The sequence below is a fragment of the Vanellus vanellus genome (genome assembly GCF_965231255.1).
Source record: "Vanellus vanellus genome assembly, contig: HAP1_SCAFFOLD_248, whole genome shotgun sequence".
Taxonomy (NCBI): Eukaryota; Metazoa; Chordata; class Aves; order Charadriiformes; family Charadriidae; genus Vanellus; species Vanellus vanellus.
Window position 1 is genome coordinate 95,001 of NW_028128563.1, and position 14,139 is coordinate 109,139.

Sequence of the window (14,139 nt, forward strand, 5' to 3'; positions counted from 1 at the left end):
GGATTGGGGGGGGTTATATTTGAGATCGATGACATTTATATATTTATATGTATTGAATGGATCGGGGTTTATGCATTAAATATCGATATCGATATCTATTCGATAGATGTAGAATATCTTTTTATATTTTATTTTTATATTTATATTTATATTTATATTTATATTACATAGATATGTTTCTATATTTAATAGATATATTGATATTTTAAATATATATAGTTTTGTATCTAAAATATATATAAAATATAATATATTAACATTATCTTAATTATATTATTAATATATATTTATTGTGTTTATCTTTGTTTTTATATATTTATTATATTTATCTTTATTTTTATATTATATTTATATTTATTATATTAAATAGATATTCAATGTATATATTTATATATTAAATATATTTTTTTAATATATAGAATATATATAAAATATAATATATTTACATTATCTTAATTATATTGTTAATATATATTTATTATATTTATCTTTATTTTTATATATTCATTATATTTATCTTTATTTTTTTATTCTATTTCTATTTATTGTATTAAATTTATATTAAATATATATATTTATATATTGAATATATATTTTTTATATATAGAATATATATAAAATATATTAACATTATCTTAATTGTATTATTAATATATATTTATTATATTTATCTTTATTTTTATATTATATTTATATTTATTATATTAAATTTATATTAAATATATATTTTTTATATAGAATATATATAAGATATAATATATTAACATTATATTAATTATATTATTAATATATATTTATTATATTTATCTTTATTTTTATATTATATTTATATTTATTATATTAAATTTATATTAAATATATATTTTTTATATAGAATATATATAAGATATAATATATTAACATTATATTAATTATATTATTAATATATATTTATTATATTTATCTTTATTTTTATATTATTTTTATATTTCTTATATTAAATATATATTTTATATATATTTATATATTAAATACATATATTTATATATATAAAATATATATAAAATGTAATATATTGATATCATATTAATTATATTATTAATATATATTTATTATATTTATCTTTATTTTTATATTCTATTTATATTTATTATATTTTCTATGTATTGGATATATATACTTAGAGATTAAATATATATATTTATATATATAAAGTATGGATAAAATATAATAAATTAATATTGTATTAATTATATTATTAATATATATTTATTATATTTTTTTATTTTTATATTATATTTATATTTATTATATTTTTTATATATTAGATGTATATTTTTATATATAGATATATATTTTTTTTTTATATATATATTTTTTATATATATATATTTTTTTATATAGAATATATATAAAATATAATATATTAATATCGTATTAATTATATTATTAATATATATTTATTCTATATTTATTTTTATATTCTATTTATATTTATTATGTTTTGTATGTATTAAATATATTTATTTATATATTAAATATATATATTATTTTAATTATATATTAACATTTATATTTATTATAAATATATATTTTATATTCAATATATTTATTTTCCCATATAAAATACATAATGAAATATATTAATACGATATGAATTCTATTATTAATATCTATTTATAGATATAAAATATATATATTTACATATAAAATCCCTATTACAATATAGTGGCTCTTCTATATGTGCCGTTTCGATATTCCTCTCTTCCCTGCTTCCCCATCCTCCGCCCTACGCCACCCCCCCTCTTCCCCGCCGTGTGGCCGATCCTTTTCCCTCCCCAATTTAAGGGATTTCGGGCGCCTTCGGGCCCCGCCCCCCTTACCCATGGCGTTGCTGTTCATCAAGAAAACGCCGAAAGAAGCGCCGCTGTTGTCTTCCAAACACAAGAAGAACGTCTGAACGCCGTATAAGTTCTCTACGTTCTGAACGGGAAAGGAAAAAGCCCATTATTAAAAAAAAATAATAAAAAAAAAAATAAATAAATAAATTTAAAAAAATTAAAAAAAATAAAAAAAAATAAAAAAAATAAATAAATTTAAAAAAATTAAAAAAATAAAAAAATAAAAAAATAAAAAATAAAAAAATAAAAAAATAAAAAATAAATACATTTAAAAAAATTAAAAAAATAAAAAAATAAAAAATAAAAAAATAAAAAAATAAAAATAAAAAAATAAATAAATTTAAAAAAATTAAAAAATAAAAAAATAAAAAAATAAAAAATAAAAAAATAAAAAAATAAAAAAATAAAAAAATTAAAAAAAATAAAAAAAATAAAAAAAATAAAAAAAAAAATAAGCGCTAGCCGTACGCTCCCTCCGCTGTCCCAAAATTTGTGTCCCGCCTGCGGTTGAACCTTTGGAAAGGCGACGGCAAAAAGTCAAATCCGCCACATCCACTTCATTATTTCTCCCTTTTCGGGGAAGGTCTTTAAGTGGGGTTAAAAGCAGTGGGAAGCAGAGATTTGAGGAAACCCCAAACAAAGCGGTGTAGAGACTCAAATAAAATCCAGGGGAAAAATAGTCTTATTATTCCTTCTTCCGCCGTGTACGTTCCTTTTCCCGCTCCCCACGAGCGATTCCGCGTCGGAAATCGAACGGGTTTTTTTGGGGTTGGGTTTTTTTTTGGCAATATCACCTCGTTGAGCTCTACCCAATATTTCCTTTTTCTCACCGACCCCAAATTCGATGAAGAAACCCAGCAAGGACGTTTGGCGCTCTGGTTCCCCCCCCGCCCCCCCTCCCCCCCCCAAAAAAAAAAAATCTCGCATGGGGGAATCCGAATCAGAAAAAAAAAAAAAAAAAAAAAAAGATAAGCAAAAAATGAATCCGAAGAAAAAAAAAAAAAAAAAGATAAGTAAAAAATTAATCCGAATCAGGAAAAAAAAAAAATAAGTAAAAAATTAATCTGAATCAGGAAAAAAATTAAAAAAAGGATAAGCAAAAAATGAATCCAAATCAGAAAAAAAAATCAAAAACGATAAGCAAAAAATGAATCCGAATCAGAAAAAAGAAAAAAAAGGATAAGTAAAAAATTAATCCGAATCAGGAAAAAAATAAAAAAAATGATAAGCAAAAAATTAATCCAAATCAGAAAAAAAAAAAAGATAAGTAAAAAATGAATCCGAAGCAGAAAAAAGAAAATCAAAAACGATAAGCAAAAAATGAATCCGAATCAGAAAAAAGAAAAATAAACAAAAACGATAAGCAAAAAATGAATCCGAATCAGAAAAAAAAAATCAAAAATTATAAGTAAAAAATGAATCCGAATCAGAAAAAAAAAATCAAAAATGATAAGCAAAAATGAATCCAAATCAGAAAAAAAAAAAAAAGATAAGCAAAAAATGAATCTGAATCAGAAAAAAGAAAAATAAACAAAAACGGTAAGCAAAAAATGAATCCGAATCAGAAAAAAAAAAAAAAAGATAAGTAAAAAATGAATCCGAATCAGGAAAAAAAAAAATCAAAAAAGATAAGCAAAAAATGAATCCGAATCAGAAAAAAAAAAAACTATAAGCAAAAAATGAATCCGAATCAGAAAAAAGAAAAATAAACAAAAACGATAAGCAAAAAATGAATCCGAATCAGAATTAAAAAAAAAAATGAAAACGGTAAGCAAAAAATGAATCCGAATCAGAAAAGAAAAATCAAAACGATAAGAAAAAAATGAATCCGAATCAAGAAAAAAAAATCAAAAAATGAATCTGAATCAGAAAAAAAAAAAAGAAACAAAAACGATAAGCAAAAAATTAATCTGAATCAGAAAAAAAAAAGAAAAAACCAAAAAAGATAAGGAAAAAATGAATCCAAATCAGAAAAAAGAAAAAAAAAAACAAAAAACAAAAACGATAAGCAACAAATGAATCCGAATCAGAAAAAAAAAAAAAAAAAAAAAATTTCAATCCAAATATTTAGGAAAAAGGTTCTTCCAAGGGGAATTTTATTCCGGGCTATCTCGCTTTTTTTGGTTTGTTTGGGTTTTTTTTTTTTCTTTTTTTTTTTTTCGGGTTTTTTTTTGGTTTCGTTTTTTTTTTTGGGCCACACTTGGCAAACCTTCCAGGGAAAAAAAAAAAAAAAAATATATATATATATATAAAAAAGAAATCGAAGTAAACAAAGCAATCGAAAACAACCCCCCCAAACGCTATAGCGTCAAAGTACCCCCCCGGGGCTGTTTTCCTCGATTTATCCGAAAAGCGGAAAACCGAAAGGAACCCAATTGCTCACTCCGGAAGGGGCCGAATCGCGACTGAACATGGGCCACGTTTTCCAGTTGACGTCGTGACGGTATCGTTTATGCACATGTTCGCCCATTCCGTAGATGTTCCCGCTGGGAAGTCGGATGGAGAGCTGTAGGAACTGCTCCGAGTAGACCAGAGGACCGATGGTGGTGTTGAACCTGGCGAAAAATTCCGAAATTCCCAACGCGGGAATTTTATCCATCAAAAGAAGACGGCAAAACCCAAAAACTGGTGAGGTAGACCTCCCCGTCTCCCAAATTTTTTGTAGGAAGAGTCCTTCCATCCTGCTTATCCATCAAAAGAAGAGGGCAAAACCCAAAAACTGGTGAGATGGACCTCCCCATCCCCCAAATTCTACGTGGAAAGGGTCCTTCCATTCTGCTTATCCATCAGAAGAAGATGGCAGAACCCAACCCTGGTGAGGTAGACCTCCCAATCTCCCAAATTTTTATAGGAAGAGTCCTTCCATCCTGCTTATCCATCAGAAGAAGATGGCAAAACCCAACCCTGGTGAGGTAGACCTCCCAATCTCCCAAATTTTTATAGGAAGAGTCCTTCCATCCTGCTTATCCATCAGAAGAAGATGGCAGAACCCAACCCTGGTGAGATAGACCTCCCCATCTCCAACATCTTGTGTGGGAAGAGTCCTTCCATCCTGCTTATCCATCAGAAGATGGCAGAACCCAACCCTGGTGAGGTAGACCTCCCAATCTCCCAAATTTTTTGTAGGAAGAGTCCTTCCATCCTGCTTATCCATCAGAAGAAGATGGCAAAACCCAAAAACTGGTGAGACGGACCTCCCCATCCCCCAAATTCTTCGTGGAAAGGGTCCTTCCATCCTGCTTATCCATCAGAAGAAGATGGCAGAACCCAACCCTGGTGAGGTAGACCTCCCAATCTCCCCAATTTTTATAGGAAGAGTCCTTCCATCCTTCTTATCCATCAGAAGAAGATGGCAGAACCCAACCCTGGTGAGGTAGACCTCCCAATCTCCCAAATTTTTATAGGAAGAGTCCTTCCACCCTGCTTATCCATCAGAAGAAGATGGCAAAACCCAACCCTGGTGAGGTAGACCTCCCCATCTCCCAAATTTTTTGTAGGAAGAGTCCTTCCATCCTGCTTATCCATCAGAAGAAGACGGCAGAACCCAACCCTGGTGAGACGGACCTCCCCATCTCCCAAATTTTGTGTGGGAAGAGTCCTTCCATCCTTCTTATCCATCAGAAGAAGAGGGCAAAACCCAACCCTGGTGAGGTAGACCTCCCAATCTCCCAAATTTTTATAGGAAGAGTCCTTCCATCCTGCTTATCCATCAAAAGAAGACGGCAAAACCCAACCCTGGTGAGATAGACCTCCCAATCTCCCAAATTTTGTGTAGGAAGAGTCCTTCCATCCTGCTTATCCATCAGAAGAAGATGGCAAAACCCAACCCTGGTGAGATAGACCTCCCCATCTCCAACATTTTGTGTGGGAAGAGTCCTTCCATCCTTCTTATCCATCAGAAGAAGATGGCAAAACCCAAAAACTGGTGAGAATCTCCCAAATTTTTTGTAGGAAGAGTCCTTCCATCCTGCTTATCCATCAGAAGAAGACGGCAGAACCCAACCCTGGTGAGGTAGACCTCCCCATCTCCTAAATTCCAGGTGGAAAGAGTCCTTCCATCCTGCTTATCCAACAGAAGAAGAGAAGAAACCGCTCAAACGCCCGAGGGGGCCCCTAACTCAATGCTGGTCTTCAAAGAAAACAGCTGGCATCCCAAATTTAGGGATAAAAAGCCCCAAATTTACTCACAGTACTTTTCCATTGCTTGCTCTGATCACCTTGATGCCGAAGGGATTTTCTTGGACATCAACTTTATATTTTAAGTTGGAGGCTGCCGGGCCGCTGAAAGGTCGCACGTGCTGATGGGGGACTTCAAACCTTCGCGATTCCGGATCAGTGAGCTGCGCGGGTTTAAAGAATAAAAGACTGAATTTCGAAATTTAGAAATTAATACTTTTTTTTAACACTTCCCAGGGCCAGTGGGCAAATTTGAACCGGGGGGTGGGAAGGGGCCGGCGGCGGGAGGAGACTCACCTTGAAGCGGAAGCGGGTGGAGGTCTGGTATTCCCCCGTCAGCAGCACCGTGGGGAGATCCTGCCCGAAAAGCGACGGGGAGGGAAGCCGCTCCAGCGTCCCCTGGAAGCCTGACCAGAGGGAAGGGAAACGGAGTGAAATAAGCAGAAAGGAAAGGCCAAAAAAAAAAAAAAAAAAAAAAAAGTAAAATAAAGTCAAATTAAAAGAAAGTACAATTAAAACAAAGCAAATTCATATAAAGTAAAATTAAAATAAAGTAAAATTAAAGTTAAAATAAAGTAAAATTAAAATAAAGTAAAATTAAAGTAAAAATTAAGTAAAAACAAAGTAAAAATAAAGTAAAAATAAAGTAAAATTAAAATAAAGTAAAATTAAAATAAAGTAAAATTAAAGTAAAAATAAAGTAAAAATAAAGTTAAAATAAAGTAAAATAAAAATAAAGTGAATTAAAAGAAAATAAAAATAAAGGAAACTAGCAATAAAGTAAAATACGAGTTGAGGGAAGTAGAAATAAATAAAAGTAAAAATAAAGTAAGTTAAAATAAAATAAAAATAAGGGAAAGTAGCAATAAAGTAAAATACGAGTTGAGGAAAGTAGAAATAAATAAAAGTAAAAATAAAGTAAATTTAAATAAAATAAAAATAAGGGAAACTAGCAATAAAGTAAAATACGAGTTGAGGAAAGTGGAAATAAATAAAAGTAAAAATAAAGTAAAGTAAAAAAAAAAGTAAGTTAAAATAAAATAAAAATAAGGGAAAGTAGCAATAAAGTAAAATACGAGTTGAGGGAAGTGGAAATAAATAAAAGTAAAAATAAAGTAAGTTAAAATAAAATAAAAATAAGGGAAACTAGCAATAAAGTAAAATACGAGTTGAGGAAAGTAGAAATAAATAAAAGTAAAAATAGAGTAAAGTAAAAATAAAGTAAAAATAAAATAAAGTAAAAATAAAGTAAAATAAAAATAAAGTAAAATAAAAATAAAGTAAAATAAAATTAAAATAAAGGAAACTACCAATAAAGTAAAATACAAATCGAGGAAAGTAGAAATAAATACAAGTAAAAATAAAGTAAAGTAAAAAAAAGTAAGTTAAAATAAAATAAAAATAAAGGAAACTAGCAATAAAGTAAAATACGAGTTGAGGAAAGTGGAAATAAATAAAAGTAAAAATAAAGTAAGTTAAAATAAAATAAAAATAAGGGAAAGTAGCAATAAAGTAAAATACAAATCGAGGAAAGCAGAAATAAAGTAAATAGAAATGAAGTGAAATAAAAATGCAAAGAAAATAGAAATAAGTAAAATTTTAAAAAAGTAAAATAAAATGAAAGGAAAGCAGAAATAAAGTAAAATAGAAAGGAAGTGAAATAAAAATGCGAATAAAGTAAAACAGGAATAAACAAAGTCAAAATAAAGTAAAACAGGAATAAACAAAGTCAAAATAAAGTAAAATGAAAACAAAGGAAAGGCGCAATGAAGCAAAATACAAATCACAGAAAGTCGAAATAGAGCAAAATGGAAAGAAAGTAAAGCAAAATCAAACTCAAGTCCAACAAAAATGAAACAAAGGGAAAGAGAAGGAAATAAAGTCCAACGAAAGTAAAATAAAACCAGAGGGAAGTAGAAATAAAGTAAATAGAAATGAAGTGAAATAAAAATGCAAAGAAAATAGAAATAAGTAAAATTTTTTAAAAGTAAAATAAAATGAAAGGAAAGCAGAAATAAAGTAAAATAGAAAGGAAGTGAAATAAAAATGCGAATAAAGTAAAACAGGAATAAACAAAGTCAAAATAAAGTAAAATAAAAACAAAGGAAAGGCGCAATGAAGCAAAATACAAATCACAGAAAGTCGAAATAGAGCAAAATGGAAAGAAAGTAAAGCAAAATCAAACTCAAGTCCAACAAAAATGAAACAAAGGGAAGGAGAAGTAAATAAAGTCCAACGAAAGTAAAATAAAACCAGAGGGAAGCGGAAATGAAGCAAAACGCGGGCGGAGGAAAGCAGAAAGAAAGAAAAAAGAGCAAGAAAGGCGAAATCGGTAAAAGCCAAAGGAAGGAAAAGGGGCGGTTAAGCAAACCAAAGGCAGAGGCGGAGCGCGTCGGAGCTGCGGAGAGAGAACGGAAGTGGCGAAGGAGGAGGTGGGGGATGGGGGGCACCTACCCTGGGGGGAGGGGCGGAGGGGGCCGTTCAGGCGGTACCCGCACCCGCGGGGGAAGAAGCACCAGGGGCCGCTCTCGGCGTGGGGGCTCCAGCAGCAGCCGCGGTGCCCGCACAGCGCCTGGGGGGAGAGGGGGGGGAGGGGTAGAGAGCGGTGTCACCGAAGGGGCGACGTGGGGCACGTGAAGAAATAATGGAGGAGAGGTTATAGGCCACAGGCGCCGGGGGCGCAGGCCGTAGTTCATAGGCCACGGGCCACAGGCCATGGGTCACGGGGCGTAGGTCACAGGTCATGGGTCACAGGTCATGGGTCACAGGTCATGGGTCACAGGGAGTAGCCACAGGGCGTAGGCCACAGGCCACAGGTCATAGGCCACAGGCCATGGGTCACAGGGAGTAGCCACAGGCCATAGGTAACAGGCCACAGGTCATAAGCCATAGGCGATGGGTCACAGGGCATAGGTCACAGGGTGTAGGCCACAGGTCATAGGCCACAGGTCATGGGTCACGGGGCGTAGGTCACAGGTCATAGGTCACAGGTCATGGGTCACAGGTCATGGGTCACAGGCAATGGGTCACAGGGAGTAGCCACAGGGCGTAGGCCACAGGCCACAGGTCATAGGCCACAGGCCATGAGTCACAGGGAGTAGCCACAGGTCACAGGTCATGGGTCACAGGCCATGGGTCACAGGGAGTAGCCACAGGTCACAGGTCATGGGTCACAGGCCATGGGTCACAGGGAGTAGCCACAGGTCACAGGTCATGGGTCACAGGCAATGGGTCACAGGGAGTAGCCACAGGCCATAGGCAACAGGCCACAGGTCATAGGCCACAGGCCACAGGTCATAGGCCACAGGCCATGGGTCACAGGGCGTAGGCCACAGGCCATAGGCAACAGGCCACAGGTCATAGGCCACAGGCCACAGGTCACAGGGAGTAGCCACAGGCCATGGGTCACAGGGCGTAGGTCACAGGTCATAGGTCACAGGTCACAGGCCACAGGCAATGGGTCACAGGGCGTAGGCCACAGGCCATGGGTCACAGGGCGTAGGTCACAGGTCATAGGTCACAGGAAGTAGCCACAGGCCATAGGTAACAGGCCACAGGTCATAGGCCACAGGCCACAGGTCACAGGGCGTAGGCCACAGGCCACAGGTCACAGGGAGTAGCCACAGGCCATAGGTAACAGGCCACAGGTCATAGGCCAGAAGCCATAGGCCATAGGCCACAGGCCATGAGTCACAGGGAGTAGCCACAGGTCACAGGTCATGGGTCACAGGCAATGGGTCACAGGGAGTAGCCACAGGCCATAGGCAACAGGCCACAGGTCATAGGCCACAGGCCATGGGTCACAGGGCGTAGGCCACAGGCCACAGGTCATAGGCCACAGGCCATGGGTCACAGGGAGTAGCCACAGGCCATAGGCAACAGGCCACAGGTCATAGGCCACAAGCCATAGGCCATAGGCCACAGGCCATGGGTCACAGGGAGTAGCCACAGGCCATAGGTCATAGGCCACAGGCCACAGGTCACAGGGAGTAGCCACAGGCCATAGGTAACAGGCCACAGGTCATAGGTCACAGGCCATGGGTCACGGGGCGTAGGTCACAGGTCATAGGTCACAGGTCATGGGTCACAGGCAATGGGTCACAGGACATAGCCACAGGCCATAGGTAACAGGCCACAGGTCATAGGCCACAGGCCATGGGTCACGGGGCGTAGGTCACAGGTCATGGGTCACAGGTCATGGGTCACAGGCAATGGGTCACAGGGAGTAGCCACAGGGCGTAGGCCACAGGCCACAGGGCATAGGCCACAGGCCATAGGTAACAGTCCACAGGTCATAGGCCACAGGCCATGGGTCACAGGTCATAGGTCACAGGTCATAGGCCACAGGCAATGGGTCATGGGCATAGGCCACAGGCCATAGGCAACAGGCCACAGGTCATAGGCCACAGGCCATGGGTCACAGGGAGTAGCCACAGGCAATGGGTCACAGGGAGTAGCCACAGGCCATAGGTAACAGGCCACAGGTCATAGGTCACAGGCCATGGGTCACAGGCAATGGGTCATGGGCATAGGCCACAGGCCATAGGTAACAGGCCACAGGTCATAGGCCATAGGCCATGGGTCACAGGGCGTAGGTCACAGGTCATAGGTAACAGGTCATAGGCCACAGGCAATGGGTCACAGGGCATAGGCCACAGGCCATAGGCCACAGGACATGGGTCACAGGGAGTAGCCACAGGCCATAGGCAACAGGCCACAGGCCATGGGTCACAGGTCATAGGCCACAGGCCACAGGTCATAGGCCACAGGCCATGGGTCACAGGGCGTAGGTCACAGGTTATAGGTCACAGGTCATAGGAACAGGCCATGGGTCACAGGGCGTAGGCATTACATATTACATATTGTGTATTATACGTTTTACAATTTACAATTACATATTACATATTGTGTATTATATTATATATTATATATTATATATATGTTCTATATTATAGCTAAAATACATACCTATACATATAATACACATATATTAAATATATTTTTATATATCTAAAATACACATATAATCAACTATATTGTGGTATTGGACTATTCCAAATACATATAAGTTTTATATTAATGAAAATATCTGTCTACAATAGCTCTAAAAAGATAATACGCTGTAATCTGCTATAATATGCTATAATATATTCTATTGTATTCTAGAATATTAATTATATTTACTATTTGTAATCTATGTACTATTTATTATCTATTTATATATATTTTATATCTGTTTATATGTAACTATATATACTTTCATATAGCTAATTTTTTTAGTATATACTTATACATATAAAAATACTTTTAAATATATATATTTAAAGCTTTTATAGTTTGTGCTTTTATAGTTTTATAGTCAATATCTTCACGCCCGGCACCAAGAAAGGAGCAAAGTCCACCCAAAAAAATACTTACATATATAATATCATATATATTCTATTTAATGTATTATATTGTTTCATATCCTATTCTATCATATCGCATCAACTTATATTGTGTCATATTCAATAATATTTATTATGTATCTATTTTATATACTTACAGAGCAGCTAAATGAGAATTTTTTTTTAATTTACGTATTATTGCTATTATAATAATATTATAATAATATTATAATAATAACAACAATAACAATAATAAACAAGGACACAAATGAATAAAATCAAGCAATAAACAAAATAGGTAAATATCATACATAAATAAATACATAAAGTAAATAAAGGGATTAATTAAACTCATTTCCCGCCCCACGCAACGCGTCTCCACTTTTATTCTCAATTGCAGAGATATTTAATGCTAACGATAAATTCGAACTTAATAATTTAACGCTCATATTAAATTATACGCTTAAAGTTTATATCAAATGATAAGTTAATAATTTAACGCTCATATTAAATTATACGCTTAAAATTTATATCAAATGATAAGTTAATAATTTAATGCTCATATTAAATTATAACCTTAATACTGATATTAAATAATAACTTAATAATTCAAAGCTCGTATTAACCGTTGACCTTAATAATAATAATAAAGGATAAAGTAATAATTTAATACTCAAATTATAACTGTAATATTAATATTAAACTATAATTTAATGCTCATATTACATTATAACCATAATAATATTAATTGTTAACTTAAAAGTTCAAGGTTCATATGACGTTGTAAACTTAATACCAATATTCATTTATAACTCAATAATTTAAAGCTCATCTTAAATTATAACCTTAATAATAATATTAAATGATACATTAATAATTTAATGCTCGTATTGCATTATAGCCTTATTAATAACGTTAAATTATAATTTAATAATTTAACGCTCTTATTACATTATAACTAGTATTATATTGTAACTCAATCATTTAATGCTCATTTTAAGTTATAATTTTAATACTAATATGAAATTTCAGGTTAATAATTTAACACTTATATGACGTTATAACTTTAGTGCCAAGATTCAACGACAAGTTAATATTTAACCTCAGCCATCGGCTCCCGGGAACTAATTAAAGACGAAATCCATCGTCAGAGCTGTGGCCTCAGACTCCCACCCAGCGCCGTGACATCACGCCGCAACAAAAATATAAAACAAATATTTCCCGCTTGGTTGGATTTGGCCCCATTTTCTTCCCCGCCGACAGGACGGGCATTGCGCTCCCCCGAGGAGAAAAATCCCGCTTGCGAACGGGCCAAAATTGATCAAATTGGGGACTATCGGTGGCAGCGCTTCACCGAAACCTATACTCAGGCGGTTTCCGTTTGAAAAACGGTTAAGAAAACCCTATTTTGGTATAAACAGGGTCGTTTCTTTTGTTGTTAAGTGGGAGTAATTTATCCTGTCGCTTTTAGGCTAAAAAAAAAAATTATTATTATTTTTTTTTTTTCCTCCTTTTTCTTATGTTTTCAGACCTTGGTGGCGATTTGGTCGGGGATGCAGTCGATGCGTTCGGTTATTTCCAGGTCCGGACAGTTTGGGGCATATTCTAGGAGGCAGAGAAATTAAGAGATTCATCTTTGTCGTTTCAAAATTTCAATTCTTCGTCTTATTAGTAGCGTTTGATACCCTTTTAACAATTTCCTCCTCCCCCCAACCCCCACCCCCCACTTCCGAATCATTCCTCACCCTCTCAGAAACCTCCGACCACTTCCAACAAACCTCATCTGCCTCGGTTTGTAAAACCGCCCGCAACTTCGCCAAATTAAAGATGGAAAAAACTTCGTTTTGCCCCCAATTTGAGACCCCAGAGTGTCTCCAAGCAGTTCGGTATAACGAACGAGTAAAACTCTTCCCGGTTTTTAGGGTTTAGCGCTTTGGTTGTGGCGTAACAAAGCTTTTCCTTCCGGCTTCGAAGTGATGCTTTAAATTACCAAAAATAAGGAAATCCTCCTCTTTTGCCCATTCACCAACGAATTCAAAGGAGGTTTGGGGGGGTCGGGGGGGGGGATAAAATTTGAATCTGGTTTTATGAATTATACATTTTTCTATATGCTTTCTATCCAAATGCATATTATAATACCTATTTTCTATCGAAAAGTCATAAAATATGCACTATATATGTATTTTTATCTGATTTATTATACATATGTGTAAGTCTATTTCTCTGTACTATATATTTTTATATGTGGTTTTTTACCAAAATATATTTTTAATAGTTATTTTACATAAATAAGTTTTATTATTAATATAATATTCTATATTCTATGTTCTATTTTATATATTATATATTATATATTATATATTACATATTATATATTATATATTATATATTATATATTATATATTATATATTATATATTATATATTATATATTATATATTGTGTGTTATATATTATATATTATATATTATATATTACATATTACATATTATGTATTATGTATCATATATTATATGTTATATGTTATGTATTATGTATTATATATTATGTATTATATATTATATATTATATATTATATATTATATATTATATATTATATTATGTCTTATAGATTATATATTATATTATATATATTATATTATATCATGTATCATGTATAATATATATAACATATTATATATAATTATACGTGATCGA

General features: G+C 33.8%; 1 protein-coding gene across 1 annotated transcript in view; it reads right to left on the bottom strand.

Annotated features, from left to right (window-relative positions):
* LOC309684163 (maltase-glucoamylase-like) overlaps window positions 1-14,139 on the bottom strand; it is a gene marked incomplete at both ends in the record, with an annotated part of 98,381 nt that overhangs the window by 78,157 nt on the left and 6,085 nt on the right. The window contains 5 exons of the mRNA XM_082500114.1: window positions 1,863-1,962; window positions 4,264-4,435; window positions 6,069-6,220; window positions 6,354-6,455; window positions 12,975-13,048. Coding sequence (XP_082356240.1) covers window positions 1,863-1,962; window positions 4,264-4,435; window positions 6,069-6,220; window positions 6,354-6,455; window positions 12,975-13,048 — 600 coding nt within the window. The remainder of the gene's footprint in view (window positions 1-1,862; window positions 1,963-4,263; window positions 4,436-6,068; window positions 6,221-6,353; window positions 6,456-12,974; window positions 13,049-14,139) is intronic.